General features: G+C 41.2%; 2 protein-coding genes across 3 annotated transcripts; one reads left to right on the top strand and one right to left on the bottom strand.

Moving 5' to 3' along the window:
* Window positions 1-2,702: 2,702 nt before the first annotated feature.
* On the top strand, window positions 2,703-14,376 carry LOC105020224 (chloride anion exchanger). 2 transcript variants are annotated; one of them, XM_029116899.2, is made up of 21 exons: window positions 2,703-2,801; window positions 3,948-4,181; window positions 5,057-5,196; window positions 6,314-6,424; window positions 6,539-6,699; window positions 7,308-7,472; window positions 7,581-7,733; window positions 8,229-8,311; window positions 9,106-9,253; window positions 9,418-9,531; window positions 9,815-9,892; window positions 10,474-10,569; window positions 10,693-10,799; window positions 10,915-10,984; window positions 11,075-11,167; window positions 12,215-12,310; window positions 12,666-12,893; window positions 12,992-13,046; window positions 13,173-13,318; window positions 13,443-13,514; window positions 13,777-14,376. In XM_029116899.2, the coding sequence occupies exons 2-21, from the start codon at window positions 4,051-4,053 to the stop codon at window positions 13,801-13,803; spliced, it is 2,274 nt and encodes a 757-aa protein (XP_028972732.2). In that variant the 5' UTR covers window positions 2,703-2,801; window positions 3,948-4,050; the 3' UTR covers window positions 13,804-14,376. The 2 variants fall into 2 exon arrangements, with proteins under 2 accessions (XP_028972732.2, XP_028972733.1); XM_029116900.2 differs by having other exon boundaries at window positions 2,712-2,796.
* Window positions 14,377-21,555: 7,179 nt separating this feature from the next.
* cbll1 (Cbl proto-oncogene-like 1, E3 ubiquitin protein ligase) lies at window positions 21,556-24,933 on the bottom strand. Its single transcript, XM_010887069.5, has 6 exons — window positions 24,829-24,933; window positions 23,575-23,742; window positions 23,332-23,438; window positions 23,164-23,247; window positions 22,968-23,041; window positions 21,556-22,855 (listed from the first exon to the last, which is right to left on the bottom strand). The coding sequence occupies exons 1-6, from the start codon at window positions 24,839-24,841 to the stop codon at window positions 21,841-21,843; spliced, it is 1,461 nt and encodes a 486-aa protein (XP_010885371.3). The 5' UTR covers window positions 24,842-24,933; the 3' UTR covers window positions 21,556-21,840.
* Between the last annotated feature and the right edge of the window lie 391 nt (window positions 24,934-25,324).

Below are 25,324 nucleotides of genomic sequence, written 5' to 3'. Positions count from 1 at the left end.
GAACAGTTTTGGTGCAAATGAAAGTGACAACAGGTGCACTGCAGAGGCAACAGCAAGACAACCCACAAAAATGGAATGGTTTTGCAGGTTGTGGCCACAGACAATTGCTCTCCTTACCCTTCCTGACTGGTTCTTCTCTAGTTTTGAGTTTTTGTCCTGGTCAACACTACTGGTAGCATGAGGTGGTACCTGCAGCCCATTCAGGTTGCATAGGTAGTCCAGCTCCGCCAAGATGGCATGTCCATACGTGCTGTTGAAAGAAGGTTTGCTGTGTCTCCCACTACTGTCTCAAGAGCATGGAGGAGATACCAGGAGATGGGCCATTACACGAGGAGAGCTGGATAGGGCCGTAGAAGGGCATCAGCCCAGCAGCAGGACCGGTATCTGCTCCTTTGTGTGAGGAGGAACAGGAGGACCACTGCCAGAGCCCTACAAAATGACCTCCAATAGGCTACTGGTGTGCATGTTTCTGACCAAACTTTCAGAAACAGACTCCATGAGGGTGGCATGAGGGCACAACGTCCTCTAGTGGGACCTGTGCTCACAGCCCAGCACCGTGCACCACGACTGGTATTCGCCAGAGAACACCAGAATTGGCAAGTCCGCCACTGACGCCCCGTTCTCTTCGCATTTGAGAGCATGTTCACACTGAGCACATGTGACAGACGTGAAAGAGTCTGGAGATGCTGTGGTGAACATTATGCTGCCTGCATCATCATCCAGCATGACCGGTTTGGCAGTTTGATGGTCTGAGGAGGCATATCCTTGGTGGGTCGCACAGACCTCCATGTGCTAGCCAACAGTACCCTGACTGATGTTAGGTACTGGGATTAAATTATCATACCCATCATCAGACCTTACGCTGGTGCAGTGGGCCCTGGGTTCCTCCTGGCGCAGGACAGTGCCCGGCCTCATGTGGCAAGAGTGTGTAGGCAGTTGATGATGGCAATGATGCCATTGACTGGCCCTCGCGTTCCCCAGACCTGAATCCAATTAGGAACCTCTGCGACGTTATGCATCGGTGCATCCAACGCCGCCAAGTAGCGCCACAGACTGTCCAGGAGCTCGCTGATGCCCTGATCCAGGTCTGAGAGGAGATCCCCCAGGACACCATCCACCATGTCATCAGGAGCATGCCCAGATGTTGTTGGGAGTGCATGCAGGCACATGGGGGCCATACACACCACTGAGTCACGTTATGAGTTGCCGTGAGGAAATTCACGCAAGATGGAACAGACTGTGATTTCAATTGTTAACTTTGATATTCCATGTTTTGAAGCCAGCCCTCATTCAGTTGGTGATTGTGGTTTCTAGTGACTGTTGATATGTCATTTTGCTCTCAACGAATTACACAATGCATAGTAAAGATTCTGATCTTTAATATATTTTGTTTATCGTGACCCAATGTGTGATTTAAGGGTTCCCTTAATTCTTTTGAGCAGCGTAAATAGGCCTTTGGTTGATTTGAGGTGTCAGTAGAAGGTAAACATTGTGGAAATGAGTCATGAGTCTTTATATGTGTACACTTCCATGTCCTTCTGATTTAATGTTTGCTTTTGAATGATTTAACTAAACATATGCAAATGTCTAACATCCAGTCAACAGATGTACCACTCAGAGAGTATCTTCCCTTCTGTATCATTGCAATGTATTCCATAACGTTTACCAGTTTGAATGTTGACAACACATTATTATTGTATATTTTAAACTGAGTGGTTCTAGTGTTCAGTGCTAAATGGCTGAAAGCAATGATATATCAGACTGTGTACCATGGGTATGACAAAACCTTTTCACAGTTTTTATTTGTTATTAATAGCTATAAGAGATAAAGACTTAATTTATAAGTGATTCAATATATATTAGCCATCAATCTACATCCAATACCCCATTATGACAAAGCTAAAAAGTATTAAGAAATGTTTGCCAATTCATTGAAACTGAAATACTGAACTGAATCTCATCCGTAATGATGAACCTTAGTATTCAGACCCTTTCCCATGGCATTCCATTTTGAGCTCAAATGTACACTGACCAGAAGAACTCTTGATTGGTTAAAGTCTATGAATGTCCTTGCGTGACCCAACCCAACTGAACATCAGTGGGGAGGCCTGAAAATTGCTGTTCACTGATGTTCCATATCAAATCTGACAGAGCTTGAAAGGAACTACAAGGAAGAGGAGTGTTCAAAGCTTGTAGAGGCATACCCAAGAAACCTTGAAGCTATGAATGTTGCCAAAGGTGTGTCTACAAAGTACTGATTAAAGGTTCTGAATTCGTATGTACATGATATATTAATTTTTTTTAATTTCAGTAAATTGTCTCCAAATTAATTAATGAATACAATAGATGTAATCAATGATAATTTATGTCCATATCGTCGCAAAATGTGGAAAGTGAAGCGGTCTGAATATTTTCCAAAGGCACTGTGGACTTCCTTTCAATATACTCATCCATGTTGAATCTCCAACCTTATGACCTGAATCATAAAACCTCACCACAAATGACTGTCGTCCGGTCCTCCCCACCCTGACCATAACTGGTGATGTTTGACACACTGAGCTGTCTCTGAGAGTTTAGAAACGGTGCCAGGTCGTTTATCTACAAGAACAATCAGGGATAAGGCAGGACTGGAGGCGTTATGTGAAGATTGTATCATAATTGCGGTTAATTATTACTGAGACAAACTATAAGGAACCCAGTTGTAGTTATTTGTGGATGACAACAATCCCAAGGGTCCCAGATATTGCTTGTTTGTTCCTCAGTGCAGTCTGGAGCAAGGGAGAAGAAAAGGCAACGGTCAGGTTGGTTACCTTGCTTATCATAAGATATAATGATAATATGCAGATATTTTAAAGAAAAAAGTTTAAAGACTAAGATATTTCCACAAAATGTGTTTATTTCATGTATTTCAAAGATATTCACATTTCAGTTAGAAATTGTGCACCAATGTAACATGCGAAATGCTTTTTAAAATAAATGATGTGCCCTAATATAATAATATAAACCACATGAGAAACTCAATCAGATTGATTTTTGACATGAATATAGACTTGCCAGTGGGCGAGAATTCCGCATTCAACTCAGTTAACCCCAATGTTTCTTTACGTTTTACCATTATTGTAGCCCTAGCTATTTTTGTTGATTTAACAAATCTATTTCTGAAGATTGCTATGCAAATATCTGTCATTTTAAGGTCAACCCTTATTTTCAAATATGGTAAAAAAAAACAACATTAGAAATGTAATAACAAATCATACTGTGAAAAGCATTTAATTGCTTTTGTGAATAATTACTAGAAAACATAAACCTTACAACCCATTAATAGAAAGGCTGTTTATTTTTTGTGAAAGTTTGATTTAATTCTCCCGTTCTGATAGTTTTTTGGTTTTATCTTTAATAAAAAAAAAATGGAATATAATACAACATTGTCTAGTTCTCCTGTATACTATAAAGGTATAAGATCCCTTTTTACCCAGTAAAGAAGGGGATCTTATACCCTCATAGTTTATGCTCAGCCTAGACCAGAGGTTCCCAAACTAGGGGCAGTCGGCCCCATGTGGGGTCACCTGATATGAAAATGGGGTTGGGGGAGAATTTTTTACTATTGACTGTCATACGGTTATATAATTTTTCTTCACATGGTTGGGGTCACGAGAATTCTTTGATATCAAAATGGGGTCGTTGGCCAAAAAAGTTTGGGGACCCCAGGCCTAGACCAAAGCTGGCAGGTGGTAAAGGCCCTGTCCAGCCATACCAGATGCAGCTGGTCACTGGACAGCATATAACCGTGACACTAATGACAGTGACTGATGTAGTTAGAGTGAGGCTGTGGCTATACCTTTGTTGTGCCACAGCTCCACACTAATCGTCCTTGTGAAGTGACTTTCAAAGACAGCAGGGAGAGACACGACAGGCCCGTGTACTAACATGTTATCAATGGGTCTCAGAGCCCCCAGTCCCCCACCAACGCCACCACCCCCACCAACGCCACCACCGCCACCACCGTGAGGAACAGGTGCTGCATCGCTTTTCTGGAAGAGGAGTTTAAAGATGCTGCGACCAACGGGGAAGCAGTACGTGGTGACCAGGCCCCTCTACTCTGAGGACGCATTCGCAGATGAACACGCCAAGGTCCGCAGGCAGCGTAAGACCACACGGCATCATGTCAAGGACTACTTCACGTAAGAATCGAACATGTCTTGTTGTCTTATAGGCTTGTTATTGTTTTCTGCAACACGGTATTGGGAAAGACAGTTTCAGTTCTACTAAATGTACCCGAGTTGTTTAGTCCTATTAGTCTTATTTTGGTGTTTGCAGGAGGGGTGGTCCAACTTAAGATATTTGAGCTGATATGCCCGTGTGTCTTGTATTTGATGTGCCTGCAGATAAAGAAATATAGCTGGAAGTGATACTTCAAAAGCACATGTAGTCTACAGCCCAGTTGCCTTCATATCTCAATATTGTGCAAAAGCATAGATGTTGTCATTATTTTAAATTGTTAGTTGAAGTTGCACTTCAGGTTTTTAATCACCAAAAAGTGTTGTTACAAATTGGATTCCTAACATCATTCAAAATGAAGAGAATTATTGTTTCGCAACTGGTAGCATGTGATAAAAAACACCTAGTGAATGATGTTTTGCTGTTTTGTCTCAACAAAATCTATTGGTTGAAATTACGGTAAAAACTCTACAGTGCACTCTTAGCTATGTGATACTTCATTGTTATGATTCTTGACAGGTTTGGCTACTTGTTTAACCTATTATTCAATAATGTAGTTGGAGAACAAGGGCCCAATTCACACTTTTTTTCATGCAGATAAGTTGACTTAACATTGGCTTAACATAATGGTTTGGTTTCACAGACATGGATTAAGCCTTAGTTAAGACTAAAAACTCCATTGAGCTTGTTGTTTTAGTCCCAGACTAGGTATAATCTGTGTCTGCGAAACAGGCAAATGATGTTTTTAAGTCAATGTAATTCTGAGTTCTTAGGTCCATGTAATGTTGCTTAAGTCTGAATGGGGCCTTAACTAAATGTGTGTGTGTTTTTACGGCAGCTGGAACTCCAAGCGTGTTAAAAACGCAGCCCTCTCCCTGCTCCCCATCGTTGGCTGGATGAGAATCTACCGGCTAAAGGAATGGTTACTGAGTGATATTGTATCTGGGGTCAGCACTGGACTGGTTGCTGTCCTACAAGGTGATGCGAATATCCATACTCATACCCACCACAGACAACCAGAGCATCTTGGTCCAACAGCTGGACCTAGAGAATTTCAAAAGAGTTAACAAGCAGGTCTGATCTGTAATATTGCTGGCCAGAATGACACATTTAATTAGTAAAATACAATAAGAAACTCAAAACATTAAATACTTTACACAAAACCAAGCACTTACATCAAAACATAGAACTTATCTCATGAAAAGGTTATTTCAGTCAATCATTACACAATGATCCAAGAAATATTAACTACATCTATGAAGATACCCTGGCATGATTAATCCACTTTTATATGCCTGTGCCATTTACTTTAACTATAGTATGTATCATAAAAGGTAAGTAAACATCATTACAGCCTGGTATTTTTGCCATATATGCAGCGATTACAATAAAATAGACCAAGCTAACAAATAACTGCAAAAAGAACATTTAAAATATATATTTTACACTTTTATTGGACTCTATACAGTGTGGAATACCATAATCCCTAAATCATCATTCCCTTTAAATGTCCCACAAATAGGTACATTTTAACTACTAAATTAACTACTTGAACTACTTATTTTTTAGTAGGTCAGGATAGAATAAATTCTGTAAGATTAAAGAAATGTTAATCCATATATATATATATATATATATATATATATATATATATTGTATGTAGTCACAACAACAGCACCTTTGTCATTCTTGAATATTCTTATTATTGATGCCACAGTTGATCTGTTGAAATTTAGCTGGACCCAATGCCAGCGTCTCTCCTGGAAAGGGCATGACTGATGATGGAGAACACTTTGAGCCACTCATAATCTCAGATCTGAAGCTTTATTTCCTTCCCCTTGCTTGGCCCGTTCTTGCAAATAGAAACTCATAGGTAACCTCTGTTAAGCTCAAATAAAGACTGATTGCTGACTGAGCAAGAGCAGAGGAGCTTTATAAACGTTCAAAAGCGGTTCACCTCCAACAGAAGAACGTTGATAATTAACTGTGCAACGTGTGACCTGCAGGAATGACAACATGTGCTGACATGTATTCGTTTAAGATCCCAGAGTGCATTTTCAACTGTAACTCTCTTCATTTCTGTGTTTGACTGAAGGTCTGGCGTATGCTCTCCTGGCCTCCCTCCCTGCCTGGTATGGCCTCTTCACTGCCTTCTTCCCTGTGATTGTTTACTTGTTCCTTGGCACCTCTAGGCACATCTCAGTGGGTATGTCCATGGTGTGAACAGTACCCACCTATCCCGTCTCCTCACTACATATCCACTACATACATTCCTCCTCTTGAAACCCTCTCCTTCTCTCCTCGCCTCCACTTTCTTCAGGGGCGTTCCCGGTCTTGAGTCTCATGGTGAGTGCGGTGGTGACCAGAATGGTGCCTGATGAAGGTTCCCTGTTCAACATCACTGGGTTTCAGGGGCTGTCAATAGAAGAGCAGAGAGTAATGGTGGCTGCCTCTGTCACCTTCCTCATGGGGCTAATGCAGGTAAAACATCATCACTGCCCACATCATATATATATATATATCTATACATATATATATATATAGACATATATATATATATATATATATATATATATATAGATATATGTATAGAGAGAGAGAGAGAGAGTATCTCACAAAAGTGAGTACAACCCTCACATTTATGCAAATATTTGATTATATCTTCAACACTGAAAAAATTACACTTGGCTACAATGTAGTGTATTCACACCTGAGATCTTGTAACACTAACGAGTCAAATGACACCTGGGAGGGAAAATGGCTAATTGGGCCCAATTCAGACATTTTCTCTTAGGGGTGTACTCACTTTTGTTGCCAGCATTTTAGACATGAATGGCTGTGTGTTGAGTTATTTTGAGGGGACAGCAAATTAACACTGTTATACAAGCTGTACACTCACTGCTTTACATTGTAGCAAAGTGTCATTTCTTCAGTGTTGTCACATGAAAGATATAATCAAATATTTACAATAATGTGAGCGGTGTACTCACTTTTGTGATATATTGTATATATATATATATATATATATATATATATATATATATATAATTTTCTTCTGTATTGTAATGCCATCTTTGCTTCCGTCCCAGCTGGCCATGGGCCTGCTCCAGATTGGATTCATTGTCATGTACCTGTCTGACACACTGGTGTCTGGGTTCACCACAGCTGCTGCTGTCCACATCCTGGTGTCCCAGCTGAAGTTTGTATTGGGACTGGAGGTTCGGGGACTCAGTGGACCTCTTTCCATCATCTATGTAAGTGAAGGAAAAGCAAGATGATGTGGTGAAATGCCTTTCAGCTCAACAGAAGGCCATCTATTTCTTATTTATTGGTGTCAATATTAATGTTACTCTCCCCCTAAGACCCTGCAGAAGATCTTTGTCCAGATTGAGAAGACCAACATGTGTGATCTGGCGACATCCTTAGTGATCATGGTGGTGGTATTTCTGGTGAAGGAGCTCAACGACAGATACAAAGCCAAGCTACCTGTTCCCATCCCCGTAGAGGTTATCATGGTGAGAGACCTCTCTCATTAAACCATATCCAACCTGAAGTAAGAGCGCTGTTTGTTGAGTCACAGTGACACACACACAGAACAAAGAACAACTGTTTTTTTTTTTATGGATGAATAGGTCTTTATGACATTGTGCCAAGCCATCTTCATGCAGGGTGTCAGTGACAGGGTTCACATACGAGGTTCCATTTATTTTGAAATGTGGCACGCTGGCAACAAATATCAATTTGACTACATGTACTAAGTACAGATCATATTACAATAGGCAAAAGATGGGAAGCACTGATGTTCGAGTATTGAGCAGCTTTTGTGACACAATGCTTTTTTACACTGACAGCACTCCAGCATTCTAATAAAACATTAACTTGAGGACCATAGGACTGCAATGTGTGAAGGCCTGGTGTGAAAGTTGGCCAAGTAACCATATTATGGTGAAATATGGTGTTTTATGAATAGATTGCATATATAATACTAACCAAAATATTGACTTTTGCAGACTGTCATTGCTTGTGGCATTTCCTACGCATTCGACTTTAAGGAGAAGTTTAAAGTTGATGTTGTCGGCCATATTCCAATGGGGTAAGCAAATTAATCTCTATATTACACTGTAAATGTGTAACCTCACGGTTCTAACTCCAAATCAAGGAATTGAATCAGCAGCCATACACATGATGGTACTGGATCTCATTCAATATTTTATAATCTGCGACAGAGAAACAACACAGAGGTGTTATTTCCATCAAAATGGCTTCTACATGACTCCATGTACTCAGTCAGCATAAAATGTTCTTGTAGACTGTAAAGTATTTTTCTTTCTCTCTTTAGAATACATCCATTATGACTATGATTTAAATAATCTAAACCATGATTGTACAGCAACAATAACCATACAGACTGGAATGTGTCTATGACACACACACACACTGTAGTATTAGTTGACTTCAATTACTTCTCTCTCATTACTACAACATAGAAGGATAAATGCCTTTTAAGGAACACTTTAACCAAACCACATATAACACAGAGATTTGCAATAATCAACAAATCAAATGTACGCCTCACATTTCGATTTTTCAAGGTGTCGCATAAAACGATCAGAAGTCATGTTGGAAATGTTTTACGACGCCAGTGATGTCATCATGTAAACCCGGGCAGGCAGATTATTTCACAAAAAAAGGATGTGAACATTTTCTGTGCCTTAATTGTCACAAATACTCATCAAACAAATGTTGTGACATTCGCAAATAAAACATATTATATATTTTCTTTTATATGTGCGCCGGTGTAAAACATCCTTTAATTGCTGTGTGTTGTATGTTAGTATGGGTAAGAATGAGGGAGAACCTCAATATTTCTCCATGTCAATCTGTTAGATACGAGTCCCCAGTGGCCCCAAACATGGAGATCATTGGTCATACTGCTGTTGAGGCGTTCCCAATGGCCATCGTGGGCTTTGCTGTAGCCTTCTCCGTTGCCAAGGTCTACGCTGTGAAACACGATTACACCATAGATGGAAATCAAGTAAGTCACCATACTAGATCCTCACAAGGGGTTGAAAAGACAAAGTGTTGGGAAAAACGCAGTGACAAGCTTTACGGGTAACGGTTTAACATTTCCTGTGAAAGAAGGGTGTTGACTTTCCGTGAATTCCATCAAATGTATTTGTGGTTGTTTTCTTACTCCAGGAGCTGATAGCGTTTGGGGCCAGTAACATTTTTGGTGCAGCCTTCAAGTCGTTTGCAGCTAGTACAGCTCTCTCCAGAAGTGCAGTACAGGAGAGCACTGGTGGTAAAACCCAGGTGAACAGCTGAAACAGGATGCTGTCTGAAGACACAGACAACTACACATGGAGTTCCTTATTGTATTATTACTTCAAACATATCATGACTAGACAGAATTGTGCGAAGAGACCTGGTGTGGTAAGGAATGAAAGAACTTGATTAAGTGTAACAATGCAGCTGGGTGAAAATGAAGTACGCTTCATGAGATGAACTGAAGTGATACTGCTTCGTGGTCCTCAGTTGTAGTTGTGAAAATGTCACAGCTACTGTGAAATGAAAACATTGTGTTTCTTCATTTCAGATCGCTGGCTTAATCTCAGCACTCATTGTGATGGTCGTCACCTTGGCTATCGGGTTCTTATTAGAGCCACTACCAAAGGTAACATTCTGATAAACATGCATTCAAACTGAAATAACAGGAACTTAAAGATTTGTCAAGATTTGTACTGTTCTACTGGCATACATTACAAGAAGTAAATTGCAGAGAATTTTTTAATAATAGAATAATAGATTTGAAACAATAATCAAAATTAATAATCAAATCAAATATTTCTTTCTACAAAATTTTTTCATGTGCCTGAGATATTCTCTGCTGAAACTCTTCAGTCCGTCTATTAGTTTGCATTGACTTGCATTCTCCTCATACTTGCTTTACACACTTGCAGTAGTAGCCCCTGACCCTAAACCGCGCTCATTTTCCATTTGGACTCGCTAATATTATTCCAGGAGAAACAAATCATGTCATCGTTCAAAACGCAATCTTGTCAACGTTAAAGGCAGGATTCTACACAGCGCCCCTTTAACTGGAACTTTTTTACAACTGCACCTAATCAATGTAAATCACGCCGTATGCAGAAATGTCGGGGAGAGTGCTGTACATTATATGGTTAGACGTGAGATAAGATGTATGAGTAAACAAATCTTGGATCATTGCATGAACTTTGACCTCTACGTTGACAGTCAGTGTTGGGGGCAGTGGTGATAGTCAACCTGAAGGGGATGTTGATGCAGGTCTGCGATGTCCCTTACTTGTGGAGACGAGACCGGCCTGACTGTGTGAGTCTCTTAAACCACTTCCATGGAAACGCTCCTAAAATGTATACAAAGACGGTTGCGTTTTTAACACTTGAATATTTCCTATGCCTGGCCTCCTGAAACCCCTACACGTCCTTTTCTCAGGTGGTGTGGCTGGTGACCTGCCTGGCTTCCATCCTCCTGGGCCTGGATCTTGGGCTGGCTGTAGGTCTAGGGGCTGAGTTGATCACTGTTGTCTTCAGGACTCAGTTGTGAGTATGTCCAAATGCCTAAAACAGAGTCGTTCCTCTGTCTGTATTATCTGTATACAAATCTATATATTTGTAAATTTTCAAGTTTTACATTCTCATAATGACATTGTTTCAGCCCACGTTGCAGTGTTTTGGCAAATATCACAGGAACCGATATCTACAAAGACCGCAAGGATTACGTTAGTGTAAGTAACCTTTAATGGAGAACTTACATTTTCTCTTAAAAGATTGCTTATGGTGTGTAACAAGGTTCTTGTTCCACTGGTTCCTTCCAGATATATGAACCAGAGGGGGTTAAGATCTTCAGGATACCCTCACCGATCTTCTTTGCCAACATCGATTTTTTTAGAGGCAAGCTGGTGGAAGCTGTAAGTAAGCTATAACCTAATTAGTTATAAATAATAATAATAATCTTTATTTATAGAGCACTTTTCAAAATCCAGTTACAATGTGCTACACATTTGCATTTCAAGAAAAACATAAAACTCAAGTAAAATCAGAAAAGGTTTTATGCTAAAAATATGTTTTAAGAATTTATTTAAAAGAGATCACAGATTCAGCCGACCTGATTTCCTCCAGCAAGCTGTTCCAGAGCCTTGGGGGCCATGACCGCAAACGCTCTATCCCCTTTAGTTTTCAGCCATGACTCCGGAACAGACAAAAAACCTCTGCCCGAGGATCTCAAAGTATATACTGGCACATAATGTATTAGGAGGTCAGAGATATAACAGGGAGAGTGGCCATGTGGCGAAGTAAGTTCATATTGATCGTATATTTGATATGTTCCTAAGATGATAAAAACACAATTGGACAAGCTTTGTGGTGTGCTGCTCAAATACATGAACACATAGGCTTTCTGTTTTACAATTCACATTACTGGGGCTGAGAAGGTTTTGAAATTTCTGGTTAAATCTGGAAGTTAAACAGTTATTTTGTTATTGTTTTGTTAATATTGGTTTTGTTTGGAAACTGAAGGGAGAAGCTAAGGGCAGTATGGAAAACATTGTCTGTACACCCAGCATTTGCTTACCATCGCTAATGCAATGCTGACTAAAACAAATATGTATTTTAGCTTATCTTCTTTCCATATTTTATTTCATGCTATAGGAAAAATACAATAGGCATATACAATGATCAAATAAACTCAACAAGGTCAATGATGACCTGATTTATGAGGTTATATGGTATAGTAGATTGTAAAGTAACGGTACCCTGTTTCACTAGAACTTATGTTGGAGCTTGTCAAACACTAAGCACCTACAGATAAGCTAGTTGTAGGGAAGGTTTCACTAACCCTTGACCTACATGACAAAAAAGGCACTGGTACAGGGGAACTGTACAGTTATGTTTGCAATATCCAGCAAAAGGTTTACGGGAACAGGAAAAGGTTTACTCTTAATCTGTTGTTTCTTCAGGTGGGCTTTAACCCTTTGAGGGTGCTGAGAAAGCGAAACAAAGCCATGAGGACAATCAGGAAGCTTCTAGAGAAAGGAGAGTTGCAGATGTTACCTGTGAGTAGGTAGTGCACTTGACCACTGTCATTAGAACCCATGTAAAAAATAATCTTTGTCATGTTTTTTTTTACCCATTTTCTCTACTCTGTTTACAAGAGCTCTAATTCATGAAGTATAATTCAAAGGGTTATATTAGCATGTCATAAATTAACCATAAACAAATATTCACACACTTGGCAATAAGATAGCAAGCACACACTGCAGGCCCCATTCAGTTAGTTGGACCCACCAGAATCATATCAGCGGGGAGGGTTGCGTGTATTCAAAAAAGAAATAACTCCAAAGGTCACATCCAAGTATTTATGCTTTCAAAATGAGATGCTGTGTTAATATTGTACTTCTCCCCATACAGAAAGGCCTACTCTTCACCAGCAGTGGTCCTATTGAAGAGTGTGAGCATTACAGTAACATGGAGGATCTGGACAAGCCTATAGACTTCAAGGACCTTCCTCTCCGGGTGAACTGGAACTCAGACCTTCCTGCCAACATTCAAGTACCCAGAGTAGATGTCCACAGCCTGATCCTGGACTTCTCTGCAGTCTCCTTCCTTGACATATCAGCTCTTAAAGGACTCAAAGCAGTAAATTGAAACTTAATCTGCCACAACCCTGAGAGATTACTGCATATTTCAAGAGAATATTGAATAGTGCTATATTGATATTTTGCTTTCATCTATAGGCAATCAAAGAGTTCATATGGGTTGAAGTTGAGGTCTACATTGTGGCATGTGATGGTAAGCTGATTTAAAGCAAGCCATCAATCCCACCTTCATATTCCCTGTTTCGCATACACTCTATTTTAAACTCTGAAACAGAGGTCAATTGACCGATCTACTGCCATCTGTACCTTGTTTCTGAAGCACACATCTTGGAGAAGCTGCACAGCTGTATGTTCTTTGACGAAGACATCAAATCATCAATGTTTTTCCTGACCCTCCATGATGCCATGTTGCATGTCTCGGAGAAACATCCAGTACGCTCAGAAAACACAAATGTCTATACAAAGGTATGACATCTGCCTCTAACAGTAATGTCTATACAAAGGTATGACATCTGCCTCTAACAGTAATGTCTGTTTTAGTTTCTACCCTTAGACAAGCTTCATTCTTGGGATTCATTTTGTCTTTCAGGTGATAACAACAGCCACAATCCAACCATGCAATGGTCAAGCTGATACGTGTACCAGGGATAATTTAGCATATGTGAGTAACAGAAACCCTTTAAGTCTATGTTGTTATTCATTGTCTTTTCTACGTGTGTATGAATAGTCGTCCCCAGGACCTTTTAAATGATAACTTCCAGATGAAAATGGATTACAGTAAAGTGTTTAAATCATTTACAATGACGTTATAAATCATTATATCTTGACATTTTCACTAATAAAGGGTATAGGGTGTCGTGGTACAACATCCAGTATTTAATGACTAAACAAAACTAAAAGTAGTATATCTTTCCTCTTTCCAGATATCAGAGCCAGAAACCAAGTTTTAAAGATATGTACAGAACTTTCCTTTCCTGGGATAACATGTGTTTCCTGTGATTGCTGTGCTTTTTGGGGATAATTAATTTAAGGACACGTGATGGAAACAAGTAATCATCAGTACACAACATACAACTTTTACCATATGGAAATATTGTCCTTTGGATTGTTCTTTTGAGCGTTAATTATAGGTGGCAAGTATATATTTCGTCAAAAAAGTAGACATTAGATTATTCAAATGTGTATGTATTTCAGAGTGAATTTGGTTACAAAACCTGACAAGTTGAAGAAAAGATATCTAAGATTGTCAGATGAGTGAATGTGCCCTTACAAGCTTAGATCCATTGGGCTTTTAAGTTGGATGATGCATGTGGAAATAAAGCAGAATGGCTTAGTTTGTGGATGCCTAGCAGGAAGGCATTCCGCAATCTTCAAACACATTTGGAGGTGTGAGGAAGCAGTACCATAAATACAAATGCATATGACAAAACTGTGGAATGGAGAAAAGGGTGGTTATACAGTATCTCACAAAAGTGATTACACCCCACACAGTTTTGTAAATATTTGATTATATCTGTTCATGTGACAACACTGAAGAAATGACACTTTGCTACAATGTAAAGTAGTGAGTGTACAGCTTGTATAACAGTGTACATTTGCTGTCCCCTCAAAATAACTCAACACAGCCATTAATGTCTAAACCGCTGGCAACAAAAGTGAGTACACCCCTAAGTGAAAATGTCCAAATTGGGCCCAATTAGCCATTTTCCCTCCCTGGTGTCATGTGACTCGTTAGTTTAGACATTCATGGCTGTGTGTTGAGTTATTTTGAGGGGACAGCAAATGTACACTGTAATACAAGCTGTACACTCACTACTTTACATTGCAGCAAAGTGTCATTTCTTCAGTGTTGTCACATGAAAAGATATACTCAAAAATTTATAAAATTGTGAGGGGTGTACTAACTTTTGTGAGATACTGTATATATGTATATAATCCCAGTCAAAAATGTGTATACACTTACCTGTTCACTTAAAGGGGTGTGTCCAAACATTTGACTAGTACTGAATATATATATAGCATTGTATATAAGTAAATCAATATAAAAATATGATTTTTTTGTACCTTAAAAGACAATAATTTCCTGAATGTAATTTTGTAATCTTGAAACCCATTCAAAAACTAGGTTCATGGATCTGATAGTATGATGTAGACACGTGCATGGGGTACTGAGAACAAAATTGTACAGAAAGTATATTTGCATTTGTTTTTTACTGTGAACCATGCTTGATGGCAAATATATTGTGAAAGACATATCCAAACAATACAACATATTTATTGTCTAGAATGCAATCAGACATATTTTTATGCTGTGTTTTATACTTGTACAGTTATATTTTTATTATTAAGTTCTTCGTATATTCTTATAAATCATTATAATGCTGACATTTCTAAAGTTGAAGCACATGCACCAATTGCTGTTGATTTAGTCATCACTAGACGTCACTAGCTTCTAGTTGTACACTCATAAACCCACCTATTTACAATTTGTATTCTTAAACTTTTTTTTATATAAATACTAACTGTAATCTGAGTGCAATATTAATTTACATTACGTTAAAAATTAGAATAAACTTTATGACTTAAAGTGAGGCCACATATTTTTTAAGCCGAATTTTTTTTTTAACCCGACAGTCTATGGTTATGGAGGATGTTTCTACACAAACATTTTGAAACTACATTGATTGGCCTGGCATGATCACGTGGTCAGGGTCATTGCCAACGGTGCAAAAGGAATGTTTTATAAAATGTTACTCAAATGATGATTTCAAAATCAGATGTCATGTTTTACATGTTTTCAAATACTATCTTTTTTTCCTACATTATAATGTATCAGTAAATTAAGCATCACTTTGCATTTCCATTATATAATCATCATTTTGACGGATTACTCAATCCATCTATCCTACGGTAATGTTTTAAGAGAGCTAAGCTGTGCTTCCTTACATTTTATTGGGTGGTAAATATCTGCATTTTACTGTATCTTCAAATGGTTCATTAGGTAAAATGTATTGTGAAGTGAATGTACAGATGCATGTTAATACCATTATTTACAATCCTTATATGCAAACACTGTAACAAGACATTTGGAAATAATTTATATATAATTTCATTTGTAGAAAAATTTAAATTCCTAAATTTTGTATGTATATGAAAACAAAAATTCAGACATTGAATAAAGACATAGAAATATGATCCAAAATATTCACAAAGATAAAGTATATTCTTTATTTGAACAGGAAAATGCAAAAGAAAAAAAGATTTGAAGCAAATAAAATGCATTTCATGATGTTTGGCCACTGGTCGTGAAAGTGAAACTGTTGAGCTAAAACGGATCCCTAAAGACTGTACTATGTCATGTATTTGCCAATATCTGCCCCTTGTCTTCAAAATCACTCTCTTTCAAACTTGGAATTTCAAGGTGAAAGATTTCAGTACATTTGCCCTGCTGAGTAATTGACATGATTGAAGTTGTAAATTATTCTGAATTCCCCTTTCTCCTCTGTCTGTCCCTGTGCTCAATCCATCTCTCTTGCATCCTGTTTGGGCTGGATCTAGCTGTAATTATAATGGCGTAGAGCAGTTGTTCTTTTGCTTTATACATCTGGTTCCTGCAATTTGTACCCACTATTTTTGGCAGAATTGCCAAAAAGTATATCTACAGAATCTTAATTGGATTGAAGAGTGGGCTGTGTTTGGACACACATTTTTTAACCACTCCAGCGATGCCTTTGTGGCTTTGTGTTTTGGATTACTATTTTGTTGAAAAGTGAACCTCCGCCACTTTCTAAGGCCTTTTGCAGATTGACGCAGATTTACTATTATTTTTATAAACTTTGCTATATCCATCTTGCCTTTAAGTCTTACAAGTTTCCAGTGCTTGCGGATGAAAAGCGTCCCCATAACATGACGCTGCAGTGCAACTGACATGTTTTACAATGGGGACAGTGTTCTCAGGGACATGAGGAGTGGGATTGCAGGGTTTTTAGCATTTTCTACAGTTAGTCTAAAGACACCTTTGACAGAATTTGCTGTCTTCTGTTGGTGTATATAGTTGAAGTTTGTCGTTATTTAGTATTAACTACTGTCCTGCTGCCTAGTTGCTTTATGTATACTATTGTCCTCCTGGGAATGTTAAAAGTTTTATATAATACTGACCACAGATTTTCCAGAATCTTTACCCATAAAAAGCTCTTCATGGTGTGGTTTTCCAGGTGTGGTATTTGACAATCTGGGGCCTCCCATGAACATTTATTATTCCCTCAGATGTATGTTCTTCCCCACCCTTAGTGTGGAACCTCAAAAATCATGTTTCTTTATAAAATGTATGTACAAATATGATTCTTGTCTTCTGTCATTTCAATAATGGTTATTTTTGTCTCTAGTTGTCAGAGTTATAGACAAGAGCACCTCAATCAAGTTCCGACAGAATATATTTTCTAGTACACTATCACATTTCATTTGACATAAATGAATCCCTTCATATCTTTTACATGGACATAAAATTGTCCAAATCTTTAGCATGTTAGCAGATACTGAAAAGCCAAAACAATACTAGTATATTTTTTGTATGCAAATAAACATCTAAGACATGACATTAAGGGTGACATTGAATAGCACACTCCAACAGGCACACTAAAAGGATCTTATGTACATGGGTTGAAATTAAGTTACTAAATAACAGTCTTTCATTATTGTACTTGAGACAATGCAGTACCAGAGACTGCCTCCTTACTATAAACTTTATGCAGCATCAACAATATTAAAATGTTATAGCATATACTGCCCCCTACTGATATGGATGAAATGCAGTTTATATAGCAAATGGCAACTACAGTGGGGAGAACAAGTATTTGATACACTGCTGATTTTGCAGGTTTTCCCATTTACAAAGCATGTAGAAGTCTGTAATTTTTAAAATCCAGAAAAATCCAGGAAATAACATTGTATGATTTTTAAGTAATGAATTTGCATTTTATTGCATGACATACACTCACCTAAAGGATTATTAGGAACACCTGTTCAATTTCTCATTAATGCAATTATCTAACCAACCAATCACATGGCAGTTGCTTCAATGCATTTAGGGGTGTGGTCCTGGTCAAAACCCCTCAAAAATAACACAACACACAGCCATTAATGTCTAAACCGCTGGCAACAAAAGTGAGTACACCCCTAAGTGAAAATGTCCAAATTGGGCCCAATCTCCTGAACTCCAAACTGAATGTCAGAATGGGAAAGAAAGGTGATTTAAGCAATTTTGAGCGTGGCATGGTTGTTGGTGCCAGACGGGCCGGTCTGAGTATTTCACAATCTGCTCAGTTACTGGGATTTTCACGAACAACCATTTCTAGGGTTTACAAAGAATGGTGTGAAAAGGGAAAAACATCCAGTATGCGGCAGTCCTGTGGGCGGAAATGCCTTGTTGATGCAAGAGGTCAGATGAGAATGGGCTGACTGATTCAAGCTGATAGAAGAGCAACTTTGACTGAAATAACCACTCGTTACAACCAAGGTATGCAGCAAAGCATTTGTGAAGCTACAACACGCACAACCTTGAGGCGGATGGGCTACAACAGCAGAAGACCCCACCGGGTACCACTCATCTCCACTACAAATAGGAAAAAGAGGCTACAATTTGCACGAGCTCACCAAAATTGGACTGTTGAAGACTGGAAGAATGTTGCCTGGTCTGATGAGTCTTGATTTCTGTTGAGACATGCAGATGGTAGAGTCAGAATTTGGCGTAAACAGAATGAGAACATGGATCCATCATGCCTTGTCCATCCCTTTATGACCACCATGTACCCATCCTCTGATTGCTACATCCAGCAGGATAATGCACCATGTCACAAAGCTCGAATCATTTCAAATTGGTTTCTTGAACGTGACAATGAGTTCACTGTACTGAAATGGCCCCCACAGTCACCAGATCTCAACCCCAATCTTTGGGATGTGGTGGAACGGGAGCTTCGTGCCCTGGATGTGCATCCCACAAATCTCCATCAATTGCAAGACGCTATCCTATCAATATGGGCCAACATTTCTAAAGAATGCTTTCAGCACTCTTTTCGTCCAGGCCGTGGAACACTGGACTAGCTCTATACCCTCTATGGGGTGTTGGAGGGTTCATGGGAGTTTGCCCAACCAATCCACATGTGTTTTGTGGATTTGGAGAAGGCATTCGACTGTGTCCCTTGCGGCATCCTGTGGAGAGTGCTTCGGGAATATGGGGTCCTGGGTCCTTTGCTAAGGGCTGTCAGGCCCCTGTACGACCGAAGCAGGAGCTTGGTCCGCATTGCCGGCAGTAAGTCAGACTTGTTCCCAGTGCATGTTGGACTCCGGCAGGGCTGCCCTTTGTTGCCGGTTCTGTTCGTAATTTTTATGGACAGAAATTCTAGGCGCAGCCAGGGGCCGGAGGGTGTCAGGTTTGGGGACCACACAATTTCGTCTCTGCTCTTTGCGGATGATGTTGTCGTGTTGGCCCCTTCAAGCCAGGACCTTCAGCATGCACTGGGACGGTTTGCAGCCGAGTGTGAAGCGGTGGGGATGAAAATCAGTACCTCCAATTCCGAGGCCATGGTCCTCAGTCGGAAAAGGGTGGCTTGCCCACTTCAGGTTGGTGGAGAGTGCCTGCCTCAAGTGGAGGAGTACCTGCCTCAAGTATCTAGGGGTCTTGTTCACGAGTGAGGGAAGGATGGAACGGGAGATTGACAGACGGATCGGTGTAGCTTCTGCTGTAATGCAGTCGATGTATCGGTCTGTCGTGGTGAAGAAAGAGCTGAGCCGCAAGGCGAATCTCTCGATTTACCGGTCAATCTACGTTCCTACTCTCACCTATGGTCATGAGCTTTGGGTCAGCTACCGAAATGAGCTTTCTCCGCAGGGTGGCTGGGCGATCCCTTAGAGATGTTTAGCTCGGTCACCCGGGAGGAGCTCAGGGTAGAGCCGCTGCTCCTCCACATCGAGAGGGGTCAGCTGAGGTGGCTTGGGCATCTGTTTCCTGTCCCACCAGGAGGAGACCCCGGTGAAGACCTAGGACACGCTGGAGGGACTATGTCTCCCGGCTGCCCTGGGAACGCCTCGGTGTCCCCCCGGAAGAGCTGGAGGAAGTGTCTGGGGAGAGGGAAGTCTGGGCATCCCTGCTTAGACTGCTGCCCCCGCGACCCGGCCCGGGATAAGCGGAAGATGATGGATGGATGCTTTCAGCACCTTGTTGAATCAGTGCCACATAGAATTAAGGCAGTTCTGAAGGCGAAAGCGGGTCAAACACAGTATTAGTATGGTGTTCCTAATAATCCTTTAGGTGAGTGTAAGTATTTGATACATCAGAAAAGCAGAACTTAATATTTGGTACAGAAACCTTTGTTTGCAATTACAGAGATCATATAAGTTTCCTGTAGTTCTTGACCAGATTTTTTGCCCACTCCTCCATACAGACCTTCTCCAGATCCTTCAGGTTTCGGGGCTGTCGCTGGGCAATACAGACTTTCAGCTCCCTCCAAAGATTTTCTATTGGGTTCAGGTCTGGAGACTGGCTAGGCCACTCCAAGACCTTGAGATGCTTCTTACGAAGCCACTCCTTAGTTGCCCTGGCTGTGTGTTTTGGGTCGTTGTCATGCTGGAAGACCCAGGCACGACCTATCTTCAATGCTCTTACTGAGGGAAGGAGGCTGTTGGCCAAGATCTCGCGATACATGGGCCCATCCATCCTCCCTTCAATGCGGTGCAGTCATCCTGTCCCCTTTGAAGCATCCCCAAAGAATGATGTTTCCACCTCCATGCTACACGGTTGGAATGGTGTTCTTGGGGTTGTACTCATCCTTCTTCCTCCAAACATGACGAGTGGAGTTTAGACCAAAAAGCTTATTTTTGTCTCATCAGGCCACATGACCTCCCATTCCTCCTCTGGATCATCCAGATGGTCATTAGAAAACTTCAGACGGGCCTGGACATGCGCTGGCTTGAGCAGGGGGACCTTGAGTGCGCTGCAGGATTTTAATCCATGACGGCGTAGTGTGTTACTAATGGTTTTCTTTGAGACTGTGGTCCCAGCTCTCTTCAGGTCATTGACCAGGTCCTGCCGTGTAGTTCTGGGCTGATCCCTCACCTTCCTCATGATCATTGATGCTCCACGAGGTGAGATCTTGCATGGAGCCCCAGACCGAGGGAGATTGACTGTCATCTTGAACTTCTTCCAATTTCTAATAATTGCGCCAACAGTTGTTGCCTTCTCACCAAGCTGCTCGCCTATTGTCCGGTAGCCCATCCCAGCCTTGTGCAGGTCTACAATTTTATCCCTGATGTCCTTACACAGCTCTCTGGTCTTGGCAATTGTGAAGAGGTTGGAGTCTGTTTGATTGAGTTTGTGGACAGGTGTCTTTTATACAGATATGTTATAACTGGTACAGTTAATACAGGTAATGAGTGGCAAACAGGAGGGCTTCTTAAAGAAAAACTAACAGGTCTGTGAGAGCCGGAATTCTCACTGGTTGGTAGGTGATCAAATACTTGTAATAAAATGCAAATTAATTACTCATACAATGTGATTTTCTAGATTTTTGTTTTAGATTCCGTCTCTCACAGTTGAAGTGGACCTATAATAAAAATTACAGACCTCTAACATGCTTTGTAAGTAGGAAAACCTGCAAAATCAGCAGTGTATCAAATACTTGTTCTCCCCACTGTAATCACGTCAATAATGAGATTTGTTGGAAAAGATTTATTGAGATGTCATCAAACCAAAACGTTTCAAGATACAACAATGAAGACCAATACAGAAGCGAATAAAATGCAGCTCTGCTTATCTGACAGTTCAGAAAGTAATTTAAACTAAAGTGAACAGTTACATTCTAGTACACACTCTCACCACAGACTAGTCTCTTAAAAGTGTATTCATTGAAATGACAGTCAAATAGAACTCTTCTGCTCACGTTCACATTATTCAAAAACCAGTGGAGAGGAATGGGCTGTGGGCAGTGTACAGTTTACTGATAATAAGGACGATAGCGGGACTGGTCTGGGTGATGAGGTCCTGGCATCTGGCCCTGAGGTGGGGGGCCCTGCATCCGAGGAGGTGGCGGCCCTCTGGGTGCAGGCCACATCCCAGGGCTCAGACCCCCTTGCTGGTTAAAGGGGGGACTTAGGGTGCCCTGGTCCTCAGGGAACTGCTGCATGGAGTTAGGGTTGTAGTGATGGGGAGGGGGAGCGTTGACTGGAGGGCCCCCGTGTTGAGGTGGGGGCCCTGGGGGTGGGTGGTTCATGTAAGGGGGCATCTGACCCATGATGTGTCCTGGTGGAGGAGTGATGGGTGGGGGTGCGTTGGACATTGGCAGCGGAGGGCCGGCCTGATTGTACACCATGTGAGGTGTCCCAGAGCCCTGGGGAGGGTGCTGCATGGGGTGGTTGATGGGTGGGGGGGGAGGAGGTGGAGGGCCGTAGTGCTGCTGCGGGGGCGCCATCATGTGGTGCGGGTGGGACACTACAGGCTGGCCAGGGTACTCCCCAGGGTGGTGGTGTGGGGGCGGTGCAGGGCCTGGGCCGGGAGGGAGCGGGTCACGGGAGGAGGACGACGACGAGCCCGAATCGTCCTGGATGGGCACGGTGATGAGGTTGCTGCGCGCGCGCGTGGTCACTGTGGCGATCCGGAAGGTCTCCTGGGCGAGGGGCGGCGCCTCGTGCGAAGACGGCGGTGGCTGGCTGTAGGGGTCATGACCTCCGTGTTGGAGGGGCGGCGGCAGGTGCCCTGGAGCCTTGGGCAGGTGAGGCGGGGGCACGCGGAAACGCTCAGGCACCTCCGAGGACGGGGGCAGGTGTAGGGCGTCCTGGCGGTTGGCCAAAGCCTTGGCAGCCCTCATGTGGCGGTGGTTTATGTGGGCTTGCAGGTCCCGCTGGGACAGGTAGGTGCGCTTGCAGCCCTGAACGATGCTACACATGTAGAGGGAACCGCGTAGGCACTGCTCGATGCGCTGGACCGGGTCTGTGCAGCTGAAAAGTTGCAGTCTGAACAACAATGAGGCAGAGTGAGTGAGGAGTTGGAGCCAGCCACTACACATACATCAGTGGACTAACACCGTAATGGATTTTGCACTTGCAATTTTTAAAAGGAGCTTACCCCGGGCACATCTTGTCTCCCTTCTTCTCGTGGAGCAAAGCACACTCGTAGCAGAACACATGTTTGCAGGGAATCTGTGTAGTTTATACAGTGACAAATAAAGCTTCTGCAATCATAGCCTCTATGCTTTAATTAAACATGCTTTTAAGAGGAATATAAAACGCTATAAACATCTTGATTGAAGACCTAGACATACCATACGCCCATAGATCCGTATTGGCAGACCACATTTGTCACAAAAGTGAGCTGGAATGTCATCCTTTTCACCGATCAAATTCAACTGTGGATGAAAAACCAATAGGTCAATGACACAGTAATTATGTAGAGGGAATGCATTTGTTTTCACAGATAAAAACAACATTACCTTATAATCCCAAAACATTTGCTGGGGAAACCGCCGTTGAGTCACGAACACATCCCCAGCCTTGGTACTGCAATCGAACCTCTCCTCTTGCTTGAAGCCGAAACTCTCTAAAAACACAAATGTTGTCTTATAGTATAAAAGCTTGCTTCAATGACCCGACCAACGTTTTCTATACCCTCAAGCCAAGCCCTGCTGCACATTCATTGGGAATTTGACTAGGCTGAAAAAGCACTTGTGACTAACCTTCATCCCCAGCCTGGGGTTTGGAGGACAGCCTGCCCATGGGTCTCTGTGTCCTGGGAGCAGGTTTGCTCCTGATGGGCTGTTTGGAGATGAGTTTGATGGGGATGCGTCTGCGGACATCAGGCCCCCCAAGACTCCCAGAGCCATCCGTACCCTGCAGGTCATTGTCTGTGGGGGACGATTAAAATCATTAAATCACTGAGGACTTAATTCAGTCTTCGGGTAAGATGCAAACATTTACATACTTTTCTGTAACTGACACACTTCACTATTATTTTAACAGGGAAGTTAACTGAAAACATTCTCATTTACAGAAACAACCTGAGAAACATTTTCAGGAGGAAAGAGAATGTACGAGCCAATTGGAAACTTGCCACCAGTTTTAACACCTCTACTTTTACTATCATTGCCATGAACTCTTTAGGGATGACAGTCAGAAAAGCTGTTTAACACACCACCTGAATGACAGCACACTACCCAAATACCCTTGCCTTGGAAATTGATAAGTAGAGATCGCCCTATTGGCACTTAAACACCACTTAAAGCTGCATCTGGTTTCCCATCAAGGGCCAAAACCTACTTAACGTCGGAAGAAACCCAGAAGTAAGGTCATGGCTGCAATGCTGTTGGAACAATAATAGTGGACAATCCACAGGTAATCCAATGCACAGCGTTCGTATATAATTTTAAACAAACGTATATGTACTTGTCTGGAGTTCCAATAAGTTATGGAGAATGGTCCAAATAAAACTAATGTAGCCCGTTGTTCTTATGAAACAAGACAGTAGTACTGCATGAAGTGAACGCCCCATGGATGCAGCTAGCTGGCAGACAAGCTAATTAGCTACAAGTAATGCGTTAAATATTATTAATATTTTGATGTTAGAGTAATGTCCAACTTAGTGTTTAACTTCACACTGGAAGATCAGCTCCAACCAAATCAATTATGTATTCACATTATTCTAAAAAGTATTAGGGCAACAACAGCGAATGTTAGCTACTATTAAAAACAGATCTGCGGAAGCTAGCTAACGATAGCTTTCTTGCTAGTACTAGTAGAGGCTGGCTATGAAGAGGTAGTTACAAGGCCGCAATTGTTGTACTTTAAACACTCCGATGATAATACTTTTAATCTGCAACTGAATATGAATACCTTTAAATTTGAAATCTATTTACCAGTATATGACGTTAAAACTACTGATAAAGATAAAACACTCGAAAAGAGCAGGAACAGAAGAGCAAATTGCCGCTTACCACTTTGGTCCATGATTCAGCGCAATGCAGTATGGGAAAGTTTAATAAAATTGGGAGGAGTTGAGTTCAACGCAGCTTCAGAAAGATATTAGCCAGAAAGATTCTAGTGAGAAAAAATAATATCCAACTAATATGAAGTGATCATAACTTGAGTGCCGAGCGTAAATCATGTTTGTTGCAGGAAAGCCTAGTTGAACAATTTGCAACCTCCCAAAACTGGCGCTCAAGAGTCTTAACTAGAACTATGCTGACAGAATGTGAGCAACAATCCCGACGTAGTGTCAATAAACGCCAGTAATCTTCAGTTTTTTCTAGTCTTATTGTAATATAATGTAGCATAACAACAATAAAATCATCTTTCTCGAAAATATTATTGATTTTTCTGTTTATTAATACGGACAAACTACACTTCTGCAATAGTTATGCGGCTGTATGAAATGGGCTAGAGCCAAAGCTGGTCCCAACAAGTCAAGTTGATTAGTCGCACAGACACTGA

This window comes from Esox lucius, chromosome 23 (assembly GCF_011004845.1).
Source record: "Esox lucius isolate fEsoLuc1 chromosome 23, fEsoLuc1.pri, whole genome shotgun sequence".
Lineage (NCBI taxonomy): Eukaryota > Metazoa > Chordata > Actinopteri > Esociformes > Esocidae > Esox > Esox lucius.
Note: the sequence above shows the minus strand (reverse complement) of the source record. Positions and strands in the feature narration are given on the sequence as shown.